Source organism: Harpia harpyja, chromosome 1 (genome assembly GCF_026419915.1).
Source record: "Harpia harpyja isolate bHarHar1 chromosome 1, bHarHar1 primary haplotype, whole genome shotgun sequence".
In the NCBI taxonomy this organism is placed as follows: domain Eukaryota; kingdom Metazoa; phylum Chordata; class Aves; order Accipitriformes; family Accipitridae; genus Harpia; species Harpia harpyja.
The window spans coordinates 4,771,054-4,793,785 of record NC_068940.1 but is presented as its reverse complement, the minus strand read 5'-3'; the positions used below and the strand labels follow the sequence as shown (position 1 = coordinate 4,793,785).

The window sequence follows — 22,732 nt, the reverse complement described above, 5'->3', positions numbered from 1 at the left end:
GCAAGCATGCAGACATGCAAACAACTACAATATAGTACAATATAATATTCCACAATGCACAAGAGAACTCTTACAGATGCCCAATGTATGTTCTGGCTACAGCATAGTATATCAAGCTCTCCAAGTACAACAGCACAAGAACTCAGCACCAGCAACCCTAGCCTGCTCTGAAGCCACCTTTTTAAAAACCAGTTTGGCTAAATCTAGACTGCACTGTGATTGAAAAAAACAAGAAAAAAACCCAAAACCAAAACCCCAAAAGACCTCACCCTATACACCATTCTTCTAATTAAACTGACTGTTCTGTTCTTTTTTTTTTTTTTTTTGGCACAGTCTTCAAGTTACTACCTCATAGAGTTTAGAACAATTTCTGTCTGACCAATGTTAAACTACTTATGGTTATGAAAAGCAAGCCACATAATTTCAATATACAGAAGTATACGTTAATAAAAGACAAAGTGCTCAGCCACTGTGAATCAATCTAGTTCCTCCGAAGTATATGGAGTTATGCCAAACCACCCCAGCGGAAGACCTGATCCAGGATTTAATTAAAGAATACATGCTTCTGCTCCTGTGTTGTTCGTAGGAGGTACCAGTGTCTGGTTGTTGCAGTGGCAGGAATAGCCTGACCTCTCTGGCACTGCAGAGTTACATATTAACAACGATGTGGTCTTGGGTGAAAGTTTGTGCTGACTTTAAGAGACCAGCATCACTAGCCCCCTAAACCCTTTATTTTTTTTTAATTTCACCAGCCACATTCTCAGCTGATGTACATCAGTACTTTCCCATTTACGTCAGCATATTTACATTAATCAATGGTCTGGCCCCATTATGATTTTATCTTTAAATTTCATACATTTTCAGTTTGTTTGAAAAGACCCATTCAAGGGCAGCTTCCATATCCTACTGACAAATGTTGCCAACATTTCATAATTTGTGATGAGATACTCATCTGAGGTATTACACGACAACGTACAGCAGCAACACAAAGTATTTAGGGGAGGAAGGAGAAAGCATTATATCAGTTGAAACTCAGAGGGAACTTTAAGCTGGACGCAATCAATCAGATGAGAATTTGCAAGGCAACAAGAGATAAACACAGTTGTAAATACAGCATGGGATCACAGACACTGAAAACCACCATAATTTTTACCTTTCTATTCCACAAAGAATTTGTTATTTCCCACAGTGCCTCTTACACCAACAGCAGTGTGTATCTTTCTTGCTTCAGAGAGGAGTTACCACCTGTGAAATACTTTTGAAAGCACCTTGCAGAGTCTGGGAAAAACAAAGCAGCTAAACTCAACACAGGCTAGGTTCTGGGACTGGGGATCAATCTGCAGTGTTTGAGATCTCTGTAAACACTTGAATTTCAGAGTACATTCTACAGAGAATCTCTTGGAGCCCAGCCTTCATCTTCAGTCATAATTCACTGTGGTTGAATTTGCGTTGCTGAATGTTAGCTGCAGCTAAGTGCCTCCTAACATCCCTTTGAAAATACAAAGCCAAGATGCAGATCGGCATCTAACTGAAACATGGTAAAAAAAATCCATACCCTCACAGCTGCTTTATAACAACATTCTATGCATTTTTCCCTTATGCTAAAAAATATGCTAAATATTCACAAAATTTAACAAACACAGACATAACACTTAACAAACATATACAACACATTGCACAATCTACTTCAGGTACTTACATCTTCCACTGTTGGCTGTTGGCAAAAAAAACAAACCAAAATGATCAGCATCCAAACCATTACCTCAGGTATACTGTCATATGTACACATAGGAAAAATAGTTTTTCTAAGAAAACCATTTTGAATTAGTGTGTGCATATCCACATGTGTATACATGTATATAATATGTGAGTATGCATACATATATACACCCATTTAATATAATTTTCATACAGAAATTTCTATTATGTTTATGTTCAGCTGACCACATGAAAGACTGAAGATCAGCTAAAAACGTTACTCCTTTTTATAACACTACAGATGGGCTTGCTCATGCAAAGCTTCTAGCCCAAAGAAGTGCTACATATGTGGCATTACAGGGAAAGCATCATGGAGAATGGCTATTCATGTAAGGACTCTGAGCAACCCACACATTAGTTTGGAATACATAGATAAAAAAGAATGGTTTTCACTTCTTTCTTCAGAAATGTGTTAACCACTAGAAGGTAAAAAACTTCATCCCTAAAATGGAAATGTAGCAAAATGATGTGTTATTTGTTTTGTTTGGTGTGAACCTATTTGCTGATCCCCATGTATAAAGTTTTTGCTTCTATGAACACTGCATTATGCTTTTCTCACTTATTATTCAAATATAGACTGGAAAGTGGGACAGACGCGGCAAACTTGTCAACCTCCTGTTGGCTACCCAGGACCTGCAAGAGGTGTCACTTCAGAGAATCAATCCTTGTATATCCAAAAAGTATACAGTTCATTAAATAGTATTTTATTTGTCCTCTGAACATGCTGTGTGTATTTAGTTTCTAAAAAGGTGACTTTTATGCACTTGAGAATAGTTTCAAATAGAAATGTGCCATTCTTAGCTTTTCTTTTTCCTCCAGTGTATATTAAATAATTAGAGACATGCTAAATACAGAGGTCTGGCAGCACTTTCACAGGCTGCCACGAAGACACAGGCTAGTTATCCATAGCTAAGAAATGGTATGGCTAGCTGATTTATTACCTTTTCTTAGCAGAAGTGCCCTTCATCAAAGGGGCCAACTGAACAACTGCAAGATTTACAGGTTTACACGTATTTATAAAGCCATACTGGACGGCAGCAAAACTGTCAAAAAACGTAACCTCCCTGAATCAGATGCTCTGTGCTGTTTTGATTTATACAGGTTTAAGAGCTGGCCTTTCTTGTAGCTGTATCAATATAGTCTTGGGTGCTATGAACATCTCACTCATATGAATAATGTCACTTTATAACTAACCTTTCGAAGTTTTAAATATTTCAACACAATGTCACATTCCAAATTTATCAGCTCATGCAATGAGCCATGGCTTTGCCAGTTTGTTACAATGGCCTGTTTGTTAATCAATGTGACCAGGAAAATTGAGAACAAATATTTGCATTCCCCTAGGGTAGAACTGGGGTCAAAAGAACCAAAACCCCATTTATACACACCATCACCACCCTGTGATGTGAAAGAAAGGAATGTTCAAGGTTCAGTGATCAAAAGCAAATTAGAACAATAAGTTTTCTAAAGCTGTTACAGCATAGGAAACATCTATGTCATAGAAACATGACTTTTTTTAAATGGGCATTTTTATACACTTTGACGAAAGATGCAGAGTCAAACTCACTGAGGTATTTTGTCAGTACAAAGCCATTTCAGTTATCCTACACAGTAATTAACCTGGATAATCTACGTTTCCCTAGCTACTTTGCATTGCTAGACGGTACGCTGGGTAGTACAAAACAGCCCTGAGCAAGAGACCACTGGCCTTTCTACTGGTGTGGATACAAAGCACCACTCAAACTGCTATTAACTGAGCGTATTTCCAAGCTCACATAAATAGGTCACAACACCACAGCAGTACACAAACTTCTCAGCCCACATAAAGCATAGATGAGCCAGAAATGAACTATGCTAGAACGAATGGTCATGGACTGATTCAGGGAGCCTTCTAGACTGCAAAGCTCCTACAAAATTCCCAAAGTGTTTAAAGCCACTCTGTTCACCTCCAAGGTAAATCACCCTCCTTTTCAGCCATGGTAAGTGAAATAGAGTTCATATCCCCTGTGCATCTGGGGGTAATCCTCACCCCATCTAGCTAAGCCCTGGAAAGAAAAATGTTTCACTTGTGATCTGTCACAGTTTTGGGGCATTGGACTAAGGGACAGATCTTCAGCCGGAATAAATCAGACAATGGCATGGCCTTATCTGCCCAGGCACTTAGCCTGTGCAGTGCTCCAAAAGAGATCACAGCTGTGTTGCTTCTGGATCCCAAGAATAGCTCCTACTTCTTCTCCGAGTTGCATGATGCTATACCCTACACTGCTTACAACACACACAATGATGGCATCAATAAAGCAGATTTTATTCAACCAAAATAGATCCTGATACTCATTTCTGTCACTGACATAATACTGCCAATTCCGACCATTTTTGCCTCTGACAATTTGTGTATTTTCCCCAAATTCCTTAGACTCATTTAAACCATAAGGAAGTCTCTGGCCTTCATGGCTGATCAGAAGGACCTGAACCTGTGAACAGTGACAGCTGAAGAACAAAAAGCAACCCCTCCAAAATAATTTTTTCATCATTTTTAATCAAAGGTAAAAGTTGTTAATGTTTCCAGTAAGTCAATTTAGTATGCAGAAACAAGTTTTTAATGAGACTAGCATGACTCATTAAAAACTTCAGTACTGGCATCTCTTCCCTTCCCCCTAGTCTCCTCACAGACCAGAAAGAGCAGTTACCCTACAGAACAATGCAGACATGTTAATCACGGAAGAGACCGACTTTCAAGTTTCAAAACTCAATACAGACCACGAAATTCTCCAGTGGCATGAACCAAAGCCTCTACAAGTCTTTCTGTTGCTCCAAAATCCACTAAATCCATCTGTAAGCCAGCTGTTAATCAAACTACTCAAAATTGCACAATTCAAGTATACAGAACTATATAAATTTTATTAATTCATAGGCCCAATGAGAAAAAAGGACACAGCTTATGTTTTAACTGGATGTCTGGTTAGTTCTCCTCTGATTCCTCCTGGTATTAGATTATGAACACTCAGGAACAGTATCTGTTTTGTATGCCTTGTTGTGCTAATTATGTTACCAGGATACTAAATACCAAACAATGACAAATAAAATTTAACTGTTAAAGATGTTGCTCAGGAGATTAAAGATGTATATCCCATTTTTTTAATCTTTGCATTTTGACAGTCTTATTCCCAGAACTACACCTACAGTAAAATTCCTAATTAATTCAGCCTCAGAAAAAGGGAAATTCCTTACTTTATACACAATTTATATTACATTTATATTTATATATACAATTAATATTATGTATACACAATTCATTTCCAGACATACAAGTATTTTGTGTACAGTAAGTTTGGGTAGCACAAATTGTGTTTGTTTCTTTCCAATTCTTAGGAAAGAATATCCTGTGAAGATAGCCTGTTTTGACATCAAATGGCTGTAATTTGCACATGCTGGGATCATTTCTAATATCTATTCAGGCACTCTCTTACCCTCACAAAACTATCTCCTGTACGGAGAAAATATCAATGAACCATTTCTAACTGACAGTTAAAGTGAATCAAGAGTCCAATGACAAGTTTTTTCTTATGATTAGACATGTACATTATTTGTCAGATATGATAAATGCTAGGTTTGAAATAAACAGTAATTATAAATACTGGGATTTTTCATGAGAATGTACTTGGAAAAAATATGCAAGTATGTTAGGGACAAGGTATATCCAGCATAAATATACCAAAATAATTTGTGAAATCAAGACAACATTATAAACTTCCAAAATTCAATTTTTACAAATTAATCAAATCATATCACTGCTGACAGATGAGTGGTGACTCCACTGTCTAGCAACAAAGATGCACTTAAAGGATGCAGAAGAAATAATTGCCATAAATGATACTAAAAGAATTGAATTTTAAAATACAGAGAAACAGAGGTAAACAGAGAAACAGCAGCTCCTCAAAATACTTTTATAGCAACATCTCAGATGCTTTTTTGGAAAATTCTGATGCTAAGTTCAGATCTACCAAGTCTCAAACACTGTATTTTCCACCTCACATCTATCTGTCATGGTGCCCGCCTCTTCCGTCAGCACTGGACAAGTGGAGAACCTCTCCTGGCCCAGGATCTCACCAAGAACGCGATGGCCAACTGACCTAGGCTGTGATCTGCCGATTGACTGTGTCTGGCCCACGAGACCCCACAGCAGGAGTGGTACTAAGCTGATGTGCTGCAGCTGGAGACTACCAGTAGAAGGCACGTTCTGCCAGTCACAGTTTCATTCTGCAGTCACACTTCATCACAGGAACAGACACACTCTGTGAAGGAGGTTTCAGCTGAACACATTTTTGTGAAACACAGAGAATTTAAAACAAATAGTGGCCTACAGGATTTGCAAATATAAAAGTTCAGGTAATTCTTCAGCAGCTTACCCAGCCCCAAAGACAAGTAAAATTCATCTTTTTGAGCACCCGGGGAGAGACCATCTAGATGAGAGATAGTGCCTAGAGAAATATAAATGTCCATACTTTACACATTATAATTGGAAAATAACATTCAGTACCTTTTACAAACAATTAAGCTTATAATAAACAAATGGTAACTCTGTTGGTCCGTACTTCCTCAAGAGATTAATTGTTAGATTCCTCAAGCACATCATTTAAAATGTACTTGTACTTGCAGATCGCCTTCAGTACAAAAGGGATGTCTCTTGCAAAACAAGAAGCTCAGTTACCAAAAGAAGCGATGGATGGAATAGTTTGTATCAAAGCTTTAGCTTGGGTCAGGATGAAATCTTTTAACTACTTTCCCTACCAGTAACATAACTGTAAAAAGTTTTGAGACATATTATTACAGCGTGAGGGCTCTGCCAGAGGATTTAAAATAGCCAAGTGCCTGGCTGCCATCTGCTGAGACTGACACACAATTTTCCCATGCCTCTGTGACAAGTGTCTTCTTTCACCGCACCCTTACGGCTGTCACTGGTTGAAAGGGGGAGAAGGCAGAAATCTGAACTTAGTCTCTACCTCTTCTCTCTCCGCAAAAAGTCTAAACTAAGATGGGATGTGACAATTCTAGGGGATTAGCTTGTTGCAGAGGCCATCAAATGGGAATTGAAAAATCAGACTTTTCCTAGGAAATTTGTTCCAGCTTTCCATGCAGAACTACCACCACAATGCTACAGTGCAAGAGATGTCATCACTTATCTGCTGGGATAAACAGCAAAACAGAAGGGAAGGAGTATCGCCATGTCAGTAAAATGCTTGATCCAGATACAAATTTGCTTATACAGGCAGTCTCTCCTCACCACTGCTGCTCACTGCCTTTAGCTCTGATTTGATCTTTTCTTTCTCCTTCTTCATAACCCGCAGCTCGGCCTTCTGACCATCATGCACACTCCTAGTCAAGTGAATTTGTGGCACTGTGAAAATCAGCTGAGTGGCACACTGATCTGGCGTTACAGCAGCAAGACAACTAAGGGGCTTTTCCTAAACTGCTGCGCTGCTGCTATTGCTAAGGAAAGCAAAGTACAAACAGGCAAGGAAGTGCCCAATACACGTAACAGCAGATGAAGTGAGAAGAGACAGAGATGTGGCTTTAAAATCCCGCCAGCTCTAGCAGCATGCAGCAAGGCATAACTTGTGAGAATGTGCTTGATAATTGCTCAAATGTTACTGCATCAAGATTACCTCAGAAACCAGGGAACTGAAATTGGATGTTAATGTGAAACTAAACAAAGTTTAGTCTGATGTTCTGAAGTGAAAAGGATCTTGCAGGCCTTTACCGTTATAAACTCCTTCCTTCCTTCCTTCTGCATGGTTATCAGTTTTCTCTTGAACTAATCCCTTCATCACGTGCATAAGTACGACATTCTGAGGAAGATTTCCAAAAGCAAAAATGGTATCAAGGCATCTAACTATCTTTGAAATCCAGTAACTGTTAAAGTACCACAGCTACCACTGGTATTTTTGCATAACAACTGGCATCCCATCTCCTTCCTGGCCCTGGGCATGGCTCAAACTCTACTGAAGTCAATGATCACTGAACTACAGACATCCCATGAACTGACTAGTGGAACTCCTGCTGCTTAGAAACATTTAATAAATGTTCAGTATAATTTTCATACACTTCAGTCATAAATTATATCATCATGCAATGAAGTGTCAGAGTGGCCCTCCCTCGTTCATCATCCTATACTGACACTGGTCTATACACAATACTTCACCCAGAAGGACAGGGCTATAAGTCCAAGTCCATATCCAGGGTAGATTGGTGAAAAAAAAAAAAAAAAAGCTGTTTTCCAACAGCTGAGCATTTGGCCCATATATTTCAGTTGTTTGGAGGCCTTAGACTGGTAAACAGCTAGATTTTAAGAAACTAGACACCAGATTAAAGAAATCTATCATTGATAACAGAAATATTAATAGATAATGAGATTATTTCATTGAAGACCACCCCGAAACCTGATTTGTACCAGTAGTAGAATGACTAAAGGCTTTTTAAATAACATTTTTTAAAAGATCCAACTCTGATTGATGGTTGGGCCTCACAGACCAAGACTACAGTTATTTTGCAAGATTTTAAGAGCATTATTATTACTGTCATACTGCAACTATTTTTAAAACAATGTTTATTTTTGAAAGAAAAGCCCTCAAAATTAAACTGCTATGTGCAGCTGTTACACTAGAAAAAAGTAGAAATACAAGCTTTCTTATGTTGCACTGCTTATGTTCTTTTGGATGCTGACACTACTGATGGGGGACACGTAACACACTCTTTCCACCTCATCCGTCTTTCACCAAAGACAGCCTATGGTGAAATCAGCTACTGGTATTATAATAAAGTAATAAAGTGGTATAGACCCTCATCTATAAATCTATCTGTTTAGACAGAAAAAAAATTTATCCTCCCAACCTGTTCCAACATTGACCCATCTTACAGACAATCACATCTATTTGCATGTTCCACTTCTCACATTGAATAGCTGGATAGTGCTTAATGAATTACACAATATTACATAGGTGGTTCATTGCTGCATTATAAGAACACACCAACATTAAGACCTTCTTGACCAAACCTTCCCCAGAGCTCCTGTTGTCAGCTGTAGAGCACACACAAAGAACACAAGCACTTACTAGCTGTAAACCCTTGCTAGCTCCAAACGTGTCAGGCAAGGCAAGGTACACCTTACAGGCCAACAGGACCATGGTATTTGAGAAGGTCCCGCTAAAACTGAATCAGGGCATAACAGAGAGAAATAATACTGCCCTCATCACGGACAGAATCCATTCCCAAATGTTACATCTCAGCACCTCTCAAGAACGGATGCTAAAGGATTTAATTAGATAAGTTCTCAGAATCCATGAGATGGAGAATTTTCCTCAATTTTTTTTTTTTTTTTTTGCTTCTCCCCCACCCCAGAACACCCTCCTTACAAAATCAGATTCACAGATTTCACTAAAGAAGATAAACCTATTTCTGATGGACTACTTGTCACTCCATGAGAAAAGTAAGAAGAGATTTTAGTAAGAAATTAATGCTTTATACTTCCCATCTATTCTTCTTTCTGAATGTAGGTCACCGTATTTACACCGTATCTTGAACATGAATTTTTTATTGTTTAATTCTAGTTTGACACATATTTTCTAGTTATATGCAAATTTAAAGTAATTGAGATGCTGCCTTCAAAGAACAACATTAAAGTACTGCAAAAAGCAGATGTCAAACATTTGGCAGTTTAACTAACACAAAAGAAAACCTACAGCTGCATACAAATACATACAGCTGCAAACAATGTACAGCTGCTGCATAAAGTTTTCTTCCTTTTGCCTCCCTCCTCACCAACCAGAATCAGAAATAGATATTTATAATTGTTTTACTGGAGAAAAACCTGCACCAAGAAGCTCTCATCAGGTAGGAAATGCCAAATTAGAAGTGCTTCATACAACCAGAATTGATACCCTTGTACCTAAGCATGATGATATCATCCTTAATCACTGAACATGAATTTCTCAAACACTGTTTCTGTGTTACCTTTTTAAAGCTTTCAGATCCTTAATATATGGCACTATGCAGGTACAGAAAAACTGTCACCACCACCAGGCCAGCATCAATGTGCTTCCAAAACTTGGTCTAGGGCAAGCCAGCTCTAACAGCTCCAAGACCATCTCCTTTTGTGGGCAACAAAAAACCCTGCACCAATTCTGAATGCACCAGCAGCTCTCAGGCATACTGTGGCACAAGGCCATTTATTACTGTGATTGCTCACGCTCGAGGCCATGGTCAGAGCAAGGTCAGCTGCCAGCTGAGAAAGGTGGAAGGCAATCCCCAGGAGCATGCTTGAAGAACAGTCTTTGCTGTCTCCAGGCTCTGGCTAACAGCAGCACTACTGAGGTCATAAGCATGGACTGGTGTCCAGAGCATTCATGTGGGAGCCCTGACAAATTATATCATGTTCTAAAAACATTTGGCGGTTTGGGGGGAGGAGAAGAAGGAAAGGAAGGGAAGGAAGAAGGGAAGCAAGGAAGCAAGGAAGGAAGGAAGGATGGAAGGAAGGATGGAAGAGGTGGAGCTAATGAAGGAGAGCAGGTTAATACTTCAGCACCAGCACAAAGAGAATAGGAATTGCCCTGACAAAGATCAGTCTGAAAACACACCCTAACATTAGCCTGGAGTTGTCTATGAGGTCATCAGTGAGCTTTTTATTCAACATCTAGTACACTGGTCCTTGATCTGCGAGGAACCCACAAAGTTGCAGTGAGCCAAATAATCAACCAAATGAATTTATTAATTTCTTTCCTCCTCCTCCCACCCCAGCCCACCAGAACACTCAAAACTCAGCCCTGACCCACAAATTTCTCTGTACATGCATAATTCCATGGTAACCTTCCTAGTGAAGTCATTGAGATGATTCACAAATTACACCTTGCTGTGCTTGCAGGATGGAGCCAAAAATTTCTTTCTTTAGCAATGTTGTCATTCACACATACACTGATTTTTTTTTTCTTTTAATGAAAAAAACAGGGAGGATTTTACTTCTGAAATTCAATCTAAAATAATGCCTTATGAAAGCAAAATACCTTTGTAGGCTAGCATCAAAGACTGCTACAAGGCTCCATGGAAAAACATGGGGGTTTTGTTTGCTGATACAAATCCAGCAGAATCAAAGAGAATACTGCTGCCCCTCCTGGTCCTAAAACACATCTAGGTTTTTGATTTCCAAGTGAATGCCTGGAAAAAAGTAAAAACAGAACTTGTTTCCTCGCATTGTTTTAACATAAATAAATTTAGGCATTAAAACTTCTAGTCCCCTGAAAGTTCATTCCTAGGACTTAATCATTTGGGCATGAAAACAATTGTTATTCATAAGCCCAGATAAAAATCTGTAGACTATTACTGGGTTACATCTCATTTTTATGACTCCTTTCCCCAAATAAATCAATCACATAAAGTTAAACTCAACATGGGGAGTTAAGCTCTCCACAGAGACTGTGGAGATTGCAAACATAAGTCAGATAGGAAGAAAGAAAGCTGAGATAATGGATGGTTTATACTGGTTTACTTCAAAGCCCTGAGAGATGGCTGAAAGTGTTAAGATAATATACAATGAGCACTGATTCCAGAAGAAATAATAGAAGCCTCTTTTACCAAACATGCAACTGTAAGCAAAAAACCCACAACATCTACAACTACTTCTCCAACTGCACAGAATTTCTATTATATCAAGAATCTTCTAAGGATTTGCAGCAAAATAATCAGCCTTAAAAATATTCTTTAAAGTAGAAAGCCTGTGGTTGCCCTGATAACTGGCAGTATCAGGAGATTTGGTTAAGAGTCCTCCATAAAGACAACTACCTTCTCAGCAAAGGGGACATGGAATTAGTCACGCTGCACACTATTCATAGGAATCACACATAATAGTGAATGCAAAACACCGCATTTTGAGAGATAATTAGAAACAATTTCCTCAAGTTCTTTTTCTTGTCCTGGATATGTAAGAATAATTTTCTTATTCACCCAGATACTGTTTCAGCATAAAATACAGTGCTATCCACACATTCAGGTATTCCGAAAAAATAGTAAAGACTGGTCATACCTCCAAAGGTGGGTTTTTTGGTTCAGAACTATGTTTTATGTGTTGAAGGTTCAGGGAAGTGCAATACTGCTACTGTACAAACATTTAACTCCCCCCCCCCCCCCAAATTATAATCTCGTACTTAGATCACAATTAAAAGTGAGACGAATTACTTGATTCTCTGCCTGTGCACCCTGCAAGTACCTAGTTTCAGCAAGATTCACAAAACTTGATCAGAGGAGACGCAGGACTGGAATAAGAAAATGCTGGAGGTCAAAAATGGAATTTATGAATAAAGACATAGGAAAGCTTAGTGCATATGTGAACCTGTGTTGCTCAGTTTTATATACACATCAGCAACAGAGTACAACCCTGCTGCCTCATCAGTGTTTAATTAACTTTTCCTATTTTTTAAGATTGTTCTCTTTCCTTTGTAAAAAAGACCCAAACAACAGGAAGACATGAATGGCTATACAAAACCAACAAAACTCTCTCTACAGTGTTTTGATCAATTGCATAAACAAACAAACTGGGAAAAAAATCCAATTTAGAGTAAATTTATATGGTACTTGTAGTAGTGTATCAAATCTCTGACTTGAATTTCAGCTTCCTGTTGATTGTGCCCATTTGAAAGAAAAAAAATACAGGTCACAAAGTTATGATCAATTATAAAACACAGATGTCGTATTTCATAGCCTCTGAATAAGAAGTATCCGAGTATCACAGTAAATGTCATTAGGGCACTAAGGCCTCAACTTTAAGGGTCTTCTAGTACAAGGTGTCCTACTGTCTGAAGACACCTGCTTCACAAACCATTGATGTTTTGGTTGGAAATGTGGCATGAGAGCACAAGGCAAAAGAAATTGAAAAAGAAGTGATCTGATGCTTCTTGTCAGGCAGAAGCTGTAATTCAAATGTTTGTTGGGAATCATTGCTATCTCCATACACGATAAAACAGTAAAAATAATGCAGAGTCACGCAACTCACAAAAATCCACATACAGTGGTTTTTGAAGCCTGCAGTTATCTCTTCAGGCTATAGCATAGCACTGTTCAAGAGAAACAGGTGAGCTTGAAGAATTATGGACTAGAACTAGTTAGAAGTTTACAACTGACACTGGCAGTGACTGGGAAAAGCATTTCAACTAAGTGTGATTTTTTCAAACAAAAATGTCCCTTCTCTGGAGAAAATACCAAGTTTTGTAAAAAATTCGCTGGTCCAAAGTTCCCAAAATTCTCATTCCCACCATCTTTTTCTGCGTGAAAAAAAGCTCCCTTAGGTTTATGACCAGATCCAATGAAGACAACAGGAGATTTTCTTTACTGAAATTTTTTAACTGGATGTGGCAATTCAGAAAGCTGAGGGGAAGATAATCAGTGCATCATGCTCAGAGCAGTCAGAGTAATAATCACTGAAATATGTTCAGAATGGTAGATAATTGTATTATTATTAAACATAATAAATATATATATAAATCAGGCATAAATGCAGGCATGTCACTAACATTAACTGCAGGTTTACTCCTTAAATATTTCAGACGTCATACCTCGTTATTGACTTCAGCAGGTTTTTTCTTTGTTTCTCCAATGTCCAAATAGCTGTGGAAGGAAAACAGCTTTGATTATTTACAGAAGCATCTAACTTACACAATACAAATATTTCTACACTTTCTTCATACATGAAGCTTTTAAAATTTATCATGCCTCAAAATAATATAAAAAGTAACTAATTCAAGATTTTAATGAACGAGTGTTAATATAAATCTGCAGGCTAGCCCTCTGGGCTAATACAAAAGGCAGGAGAGAACCAACCATCTACCTTCAAGTCACTGGTGATCAGAAGAAACCATCAATAACTCACTTGTCAGAAAGAAGCTTACATACTACTGTGAGGTGGATCAATAAATCTTGGCACAATATCAACTTACCAGAGTTTTCAAAGTCATCGTCTTGCCTTTCCTCCATACCCAAGTTTAACCCAGGGCATCAGCTAAAGTTTAAAGGGATCTACACCACTTGTGTTTCAACAGGACATGGACACATCTGAACACTGTATGTCCTAGTTTCTCATGTTTGTGATGAACCAACAGCATCTTCACAGTTATTTTATGAACAGACAAAATACAAGCCTCAACTGGACAAGAAAACAAAATACATCTATTTGAACAATGCTGCTCTCCATCAGGGTACATATTCCCACAAAAACACTGCATTAACACAAAGTGTTAGTTAAAACACACAGTGATGGATTAGCTGTATGTTGCCTTTCCAAAGAAAGGGAATCAAATAAGCCTTCAAGCACGAGTAGCCCATAGACTGGCAAACAGGCACTGTCCAGGTCCCCAGACTGTGCTAACTCCTTTCCCTTGTCAGCACTCGGAGAGCCATGAGAGCGGTTCTTCTCATGAATGCAGCTCTCAGTAGCTGCCAGTACCACAAGATGTTTCTAGCTCTCAGCACTGTAGGAAGATACACCTTTGTGGGCAGTTATAACTCAGTACAGCAGCACCTTTCAGCACCTTCTGCCAAGAGCTAAACATGAAAACGAAAATGGCTGGGGCATCTATTCTATGCTGCGAGCATCTAACCCAACATTAGGTGATGGGCATTTTTCACAGGTTCTCCCTGTTCCCACTTTCAGTGGGAAACCACAGGTGCTTTGCCAGGCTTTTAAGACTTGAAGACCCTACCTGAGAACATCAGGTATACCTGATGGCAAGCATCAGTGCAGGCTCATCAAAAGACCTCAGAGCTCACAGTGCATCCGCAGCCCTCCAGTAATGTCATGGTCTGTAGTTAATGACTGGGATAATATAAGTTTGCCAGAGGAAACTTTCCTGCTTGGCCAAAGTTGAGAATTCAAGGGACTTGAATGAAGGTGTAGAAGCAAGAAAGGAAAGAAAAGAAAAAAAAAAAGAGAAAGAAAAAGCATCGTTCATTCTTTGAAGGAATGGCAATCGTTTATCAAGGTACCACAGAACAGTCACAAGGATTTCAAGGCTTCAGTGCGGGGATAGGAAGACATAGCAAGTCTTCCAGGCAATGCTTGAAAGTGCATTCCAATGTTTTGGAAAAGGTAAATGTAGCAAAGTAGGACAATGTTTACAAACAAAGTATCCAAGCCTCATGTTTGAAAACAAACAAAAACTACTGTTGCAAGCTTCTCCATGTAAAAAGGAACTAGTTCTCCTGAGACCAAAAAAAAGAAGTCTTAAAGCCTACAAAACTGAAAATAAATAAATGTCTCAGACAAAATAGTTCCAACAGCCTGTAACAACAGCTGCTGACTGTGGTTCTTGTTTTCTGGATATCTGTGAATTACTTTGAGGAGAACTAAGAGAAGTGACAATCAAATACATAGTCAAAGGCGTAAATTCACTATGCAGAGGTCTGGGCATTCAGTTGTCAAATTTCAGGGATCTACAAATCTGAAAAGGTCTAAATAGGGCCAAAGGCTTTTCTTGGGATAATGGCACTCAAAAAAAATCCCAGACCAAAAACTTCACAAAAGTATTCCCACTTGCTAAGAAAGCAGAAATACTTCCACTCAGTGACTATCCAAGCCAGTGATAAAACTACATTGTTGTTAAAGAGACATTGCTGGAGAGAGGACAACCTACCATTAATTAATGAGCACACATACAAGTAAATGGGCAAAGGAAGGAGGAGGGTAGAGTAGCATGCTGGAAAAAAAAGCTAAAAATTGAAACCAGCGCCAGCATAGACAGTTTTCTTTCAGGAAGCTGAGAGTCGGGGAAGAGCTCCACAGGAGTGCAGGCTTGAACGTGTATTCTCACTCACCACTGCAACAACTACAATATACCAACACGCCTCACTGCATATACAACAAAAAAGCGTGTATTATCACTTAGCACACCTGTAAATGATGAAACAAGCTGGGAAACTTTCTATATATTATGAAAATTCCCAACATTGGCAAATAATTCTTCCTTTAAAGAAAATTTCTACACCATTTTCTAAAAGCAGAATTTTTAAATGCTGATTATTTTTATTTTAAAAATGAAACACATCAGCAGCTTATATCAACTATATACCCTCAGAGGTATTTATTTCAAGATGTTAAGATTCAGGGCTTGGAATGATGGAGGTTCATGTGCTGAAGGTGAGTGCAGTTTAGTCTAGAATTCACTGCAGACAGGGAAGAAAAAGATTCAGTTCTCAGTATAAGGCATCTGAGAAGAAACAAATGCACTGTTTGAAGTGGAGTGATGACACTTTCAGCTTCTGCTTCTCCTTTGACACTCTCTCCTTTCCATTACGCTCCTACACAGCCTCCATTTCAAAGTTCAGCCCTGTATAGTCTAAAACAGCAATGAATGTGTCCGACAAGCATCATTGCAAAAAAATTGTAAAAAAAAGTACAAACTTCTTGCTGCTATCAGACCACACTCGGCTCCTCTAGGGCAGATGCTTTGGTCTCCCACAAGTGCAACTGCTTTATCTTTGCCTGTGACACATACACAAACATACGCTCTTTTCTTTAATTCCTTCAATTCCTTTCAGAAAACCGTCCCTTTCAATTAACCCCTCCTCTCCTCTGACTTTTCTGGCTAAGATGTCTCCCTAATTATCATTCTGTCTACAACCCAGTTAAGAACAAGATCAACATTAAGCCCTTCAGCCTGTCTTAATGCTTGTAAAAGCACTGCCACCATTCACAGCACTATATAAATAAATACTAATAGTCAAGAACTCCAACTCTGAATGCAGAAATGGAAAAGATCTCGAGTCATCCTGTTTATCCTCCCTACAGCACAGGACTATGGCATACTATCAAAGGATATATGAACCAGCCTGCTTTCACCAAGTCCTTTAGGTTAGCTTTTCTTCAAGTATTCTCTTTGTTGAACTAAATACTCGGGTATCTTGTTGCAAGTCTGAAAAGCTCTCACCATAAACCTCTGACCATAAAACATGACATGACAAAAAGAAGTGCTTTTTCCCACCCAAAATAAATCCACAGTGCCCAATTCTCTACACAGTGCATGCTAATGCCAAGCACTTACTTTTAGCCTGTCTGTTGAACATAAAACACATTTAGGGAGGTGAGACAGGATGTGCTGACAACTAACAACTTTCAGCCATCCACAGAATCACAGGATTTAATACCAAAAAGATACAGTAGATCTTTATTGAAAGCTGAGCACTGCATTTGACATGGAAGAGAGTACAGAGGGAAAAGAGCTTATATTTAGCCTGTCATACATCTTTCTCTCTAGCTTTGACACTGAAGCGCAAGAAGCTTCAATAAATCTTCAGAAGCAGCCACTGACAAAAACAGTAGGAGTGCTGATAGAGATCCTGTTCATTACACAGAGAGTTTCACCCTGAAACATAATGAGCTCTCCTGAAAAATGTAGTGTCCTCAACTCTACAAAACCAAGATGAGCAAGGTCCTGGAAAGCTGGTAGCTGAGCATATAAACTCCCAACCACCTCCAGAAAGGGACTGTTAATTCTGAGACTTTTTTTTTTTTTAATTCAAATGTAGGAAAGACACCCACAAAGACTGAACAAAACATGCAATTAGGCAACTGAGACCACGAAATTCACTGCCAGAATTAAGAACCATTACTGATCACATACAGAGCCACATGGAAAACACACCTAAAAGCCCAGATCTCCTCCATGATATCCTCCCTGTCACTCACTAGAAAACAGAGAAACCGCCAGCTTAATTCTTGGTGTCCAGGCAGGGAAAAGCAAGCAAGCAAGCAGTCACCTCAAATAACAGGAGGGACTCTGCTATTCTGGTCATAAAAAGGCTATATACCTACTCAAAATGAACAGAAGTGATGGAGAGGTGGATAGGTGGGTAGAATATTTTAGACTTTTTAAAAACAAGCAAGAAAGAAAGTGCTGGGAATTAAATTCCCAGGCTCATCAACTTCACAGCAAGACTGTCAACACTCCACCTTTCAACAGCTTTCTCCCTGTTACCACTGAGCACGAATACTGACACTCGCCCCTCAGTTAAGCACACACATCACAACAACGTGCCATTGCTGCATGTCTTTCGGGTTAAAGGGCTGTTTCTCCTTTTCTACCGTCATGTCAAGGAGATGGCACTATGCGACTGATGGCAACAGCAGCCTTTCTGTGGCTCGCCTCTAAAGCCCTTTTGCAGTTTTATCTGTTACCTTTCTTTTTGCCTTGGGTCACAGCCTTTTAAGTCCTCTTTCCACAACGCCTAATCAAAGGGGTGGGGTGGGGGCGTCCTCTGAATTACTGCCACAGCGCCAAACTCCAAATGCTGATAATTCAAGTTCCATATAAATCTTACGTTACTTTTTGGCCACTCACTTGAGTTTCTTGAAGGCTTCCCTGCCACCAGCCACATACTGCTCTCCACTCTGAAGCTCCTCCAGCTGCCGGACACGATGCCCACCCCGGGGGGTATAGATGTTACGCACAGCTCCAAAGGGTGCCTTCACCCTGCCCGTCACCTCTTTCAGGAACACCTCAAAGTTAGAAACTTTCTTCTCGTTGACGACAATACGACGCCCCGGGAAGAAAGGGTCCCCGTTGCGATACACCAGCACGCTCTTCACCATCGGCTGCGAGAGCCGCGACCCCTTGGCGCCAGCGCTGGTCATGCTCGACGGCCTTCGGACCCTCCTGCTCAACCCCAACCACCCGCGACGCGCTGCCCGCACCCGTTTGCTCAGGAGAAGGTTCCTGCCTCAGCACCCCTCTCACCTCCACCCTCACGAAGGGGGGGGTGAAGGGCCCACACACCCACGCCGGGGCCTGGGCAGCAGGGCCCACCTCCGGGGAGGCAGAGGAGGGAGCCCGGCGCCGCGGTGAGGGATTACAACCGCCCCCGGGGGGGGGGCTTGCGGTAACGGCTCTGCTCTTGCCTTCGGAGAGCGGCTCTTCCTAGGCAACCACCTCCTGCTGCTCCCTGGGGAGGCTAACGGGGATCACAGGAACCCAGGCAAAAAAAAAAAAAAAAAAAAAAAAGAAAACCAACCCAAAACAACCCCAAACACTGCGTGGGGCTACATCGGACGCAGCAGGAAAATGGACTGCAGGGGACCCGCGGCCTCCCAGGGTCTTTATCCTCCGGCTTGGCCATCACGCAGAGCCCGCCACCACCCTGGTTTCCTCGGGAAACCTTATCCCGCGTGGGCCCGCCCTCCCGGCGGAATTATTCACCAGGCGATGGCAGGGGGAAAGGAGGACGAGGAGGCGTCGTGCCCGGAGGCAGGGAGAGGGACGCGGGGGCAAGGGGGAACCGGACCAAGGGCCCCGCACCTGAGCGAGGGAGGGAGGGAGGGAGGCAAGTCCCCGCTCTGCCTCCTCCTCCTCCTCCTCCCCGGCTGCCGAGGCGCTGCCTACCGCCGGGGCTCCCCGCCACAAGGGAAAGGCCGGCCGGCTGAGGGGGCTGGAGAAGCGGCAGCCGGGGGACGTTGAGCCGCCTCAGCGCTCCCACAGCCAGCGCGGCCGGCGGGGCGGGGTGAGGCGGAGCTGCCGTAAGATGGCGGCCCCGCGCCAGGCGGGCTGCCGGCGAGCGGCCCTTACCCGCCGGGAACGGTCCCCTTCCCACGGGAGACGGTGAGTACAGGGTGAAGCACCCGCGGGGCTGTTCCCTGACGGGCTCTGGCCTCCGCCGTAAAGGGCCGGTGGCCGGTAGCGGCCCGGCGCCTGCCTTCCCGCCCGCACACCCCGCGCCGTGCCGGGTTTGGCCCCCGCCGGGGCGGGCGGAGGAGAAGGGTGGCTGAAAAACACGTTATTTCGTTCCAATCTGGCCGTCTCTTCTTGGGATTTCTTACTAAAGGGGTCAGTTTTTCCCTTCTCAAGAATAAAACAGGCTTTTTACTGGACCTTCCAGGTCAGGGTGACGAAAACGGTAGGCAGCTGGCCCGGCGTGGAGGCGAGGGCAAGCCACAGCCCTCACCAAAAGGTCCTTATCTACAACAGGAGTGACCGCTTCAGGCTCTCTGCCCTGAATTCTTTTCCATATTCCTTTGCTGATTCCGATACAGCCTTTCTTCACTGGAGATTTAGTTCTTTGGTGCCCGATTTTGCCCTTGGTTCATTATTAACATCTAACGATTACCACTTGTGTGTGCAGGATGGTCCATGTACCAAGCAAACGAACCACTGAAAAATCATATCTACTGGTATTTATTCTGTTCTTACTTTCCTTCTTGTCAGTCACTAAAAATCCCACCTGAAAACTGGATCTTTTCTCCAGGTTGCCTGTTGCCATTTGCTGTTTACATTTGCTGCAATTCAGAAATAAAGCTGAGCTGTGATCTTGAAAGGAAAAAATTATTATCAGTAGGGTTGAAATTAGGCTTTTGGACTACGCAAATTAATTGCATGTATGTAAAGGCAATTGATTTTTTTTTTTTTTAATGTGCCTACTAACATGATGCCCTCTGAATGTCTTTTTGAGATGATATGTAAAAGTTGCAGACACTGTTCGGGTGCTTTTTCCCCCATCCTACCATCTGAATAGGCAAAATTTGCTAGTAACACAAAACTAAACTGCACTCCCCCAGTATTTGGGTAAGTTTATTTAGTTATTTGCATTCCTGAAAGCTTTTCAGTACTTGTGTCATTCTTTGTTTAAGTAAGTCTGTTATAATTGGTTCTCTTAAGAATCCGGGCTCTATCACAAGAGCTAATACCACTTCTGCTGAGATGGCCCAAACCTGCAGTTCCGTCTGGGTAACTTCAGTTAATCAGACTCAGAGGTGACTTGCTCCACTAAACCAGGCTCATATTTGAAATACACCATGAACAGTAGCCTGATAAATCAGAAGAATATCCCCGGGCACAATTTATTTTTAACAAAAATACATCAACCGAATAAAACAGAAAAACAATAGATAAAAAATGTAAAATAACCCATTTGTTGTTCAAAGAACATAATGTAAAGTCAAACTGGGTTAATGTTGCACTCTTTCCTAAGTCAATTTCTATAATTCTACATAGTAGATATGATATAGCATATATAAAAAAAAAATATATTAATATACGTATTGAGGACCAGATCCAACCTCTACCATCATCAAAAGACTTCCTCAGATTTCACAGATAAATATATCAGATCATGAAATCATCCTGATACCATTTTCATCTTAAACTATTTAAAAAACTTCTTAAACAAATGATCCACTTGAAGCTGCATTTTCCTTGCTAATTCTCAGCCAAACATCTCCAGACTGTCCACTGTTGGGAAGTAACTTCGGGTAGTGCATTGTCAGAATAGCAGATTTTTTTTTTAATCTCCTCAGATTATTAAAAATTGTAAAAAATCAATCAAGCATGCATCTTACGGGCTTATTCAAAGAACAGATGAGTCTCTGATGTGTCCAAACAAATTCTGACTTCAGATAAGTAAGTCGTCTTTACTTGAAAACGCTTTAGGTGTGCTTGGGACGTGACTTTTGGCTATACTTTTTAATGATATCTGCTTTGCTCTTTCCAGGAAGCTGCATAATAAAATACAGAGACTTTGATTCCACTGGATTTTTGCCACACCTTGGGTACAAGAAGCCATAAAACCTGAGAGAAAATAAATAGAAAATGCCTTAAATTCAAGCTGAATTCATTTAACAGCCCCTTTTCCCCACTGATTGTCTCAAGACTCAAATTGGTCTAGACCTTCCTACCTGGAATTGTTTAGTGTACAGTAATGACTGTTCTTCCAAATGGATTTCAACACATGTGATGGAAGGAATTTTTCTTTCCTTTTATCTTGCCTCCTTTGATGGGAAAATTGCCCCCCTGCTGTGAGTTACAACAGGGCAGTTAACCATTACAAAAAGAGCAATTTCAGGGTGAGGGAAGTCAAATATGCTACTGTTATTGGTTAACAGTTAAATTTCTCAGCTTGCTGCTGGTTTTCTTCTAACTAATAAAGGGGAGAACCAAGCATTTACCAACCTTGAATTAATACTGTTTAACATTGATCTGCTGCAACCTGAAATGAAAATTTGTATTAAAAATAGGCTTATGTGTAAAAAACAAAAATGCTGATGACCTTCACACCGTTCGGCGCTCAAGTAGTGGTACGTCAACTATCTGCTATTTTGTGCCAGATTCTACCACTTTTGGTGATCTTAGGCCTAATTTGCGACCATGCAACATCTTTGGCATAAGAATAAGCCACGGAATATTTTACTCGTGCACCCATTTTGACACTTGTGCTACTCCAGAACACTGTTGGTCTTTACCTATGGCCACGCTAGTTACAATCACTTTTGTGGATTGCAGTAAAATATCCCTTAAATGGTACCAGACCACTGCTAGCCTTAAAGCAGCCTAGAACTGGTGGGCAAAATCTTTGTCCAAAACTGGGAGCACATTACAAATCCTTTGAAGAATTGCAATGCAGAATTTTGCCTGTAGTTTAACCTTTACATAGCCAATAGCTGTGCCTCTGAAGACTTCATCTTTCAAATTCAGCTGCTTGCATTTCTGCCCTCTAGCCCTTTACTTGTGCTGCTGTGGAATCTCACCGTTTTCTTACTCTTAAGGCAACACCTTCAAACTCAGCCCCTGAAAAGCAACCGTGACTGTCCAGCCCACCGTGGGCTACAGAGCCCACTATTTCACACCAGCCTTTTCAGAACAAAACATTTTATTTTCTTCAGTAACAGGAACAAAACCAAAGCAGAGTGTTTCCAGTACAGTATAAAGTCAGCGTTTTTTCCATCTTGCCTGAGCACAACTGCTGCCCGAAAGCTAAGAAAAGCTCAAACGCTTCAGCCCATGATAGCAGGGCCTTCATCCATGAGAACCCGCTCCTTGTAGCCTTCCCAGGGCCTGACCTTTTATCCCCACTATTGTTTCAGTTTCTAAGCAATCTCCTGTCACATTCTCGACAGTAACGGGCCACACTGCTGAACCCACTGACACAATTAAGATAAATGGAGAGACACAAAATCTCT

The 22,732-nt window shown here is 40.8% G+C and overlaps 1 protein-coding gene and 1 long non-coding RNA gene across 4 annotated transcripts in view; one reads left to right on the top strand and one right to left on the bottom strand.

Moving 5' to 3' along the window:
* The window catches only part of DCDC2 (doublecortin domain containing 2), a 68,600-nt gene extending 50,143 nt beyond the window's left edge, over positions 1-18,457 (bottom strand). Inside the window, exons 1-3 of one of the 2 annotated variants that reach the window (XM_052804096.1) lie at positions 18,129-18,457; positions 13,353-13,404; positions 1,700-1,714 (exon numbers count right to left, since the gene is read on the bottom strand). In XM_052804096.1, the coding sequence (XP_052660056.1) occupies positions 1,700-1,714; positions 13,353-13,404; positions 18,129-18,421 (360 nt within the window). In that variant the 5' untranslated portion in view covers positions 18,422-18,457. The remainder of the gene's footprint in view (positions 1-1,699; positions 1,715-13,352; positions 13,405-18,128) is intronic. The other variant, XM_052804189.1, reaches the window with a different exon arrangement.
* An 821-nt stretch (positions 18,458-19,278) lies between these two features.
* Positions 19,279-21,714, top strand: LOC128149111 (uncharacterized). 2 transcript variants are annotated; one of them, XR_008237543.1, is made up of 3 exons: positions 19,279-19,382; positions 19,903-19,951; positions 21,268-21,714. It is a non-coding gene; the product is annotated as an uncharacterized LOC128149111 (long non-coding RNA). The 2 variants fall into 2 exon arrangements; XR_008237551.1 differs by lacking the exon at positions 19,903-19,951 and having other exon boundaries at positions 19,282-19,382.
* Positions 21,715-22,732: the final 1,018 nt, after the last annotated feature.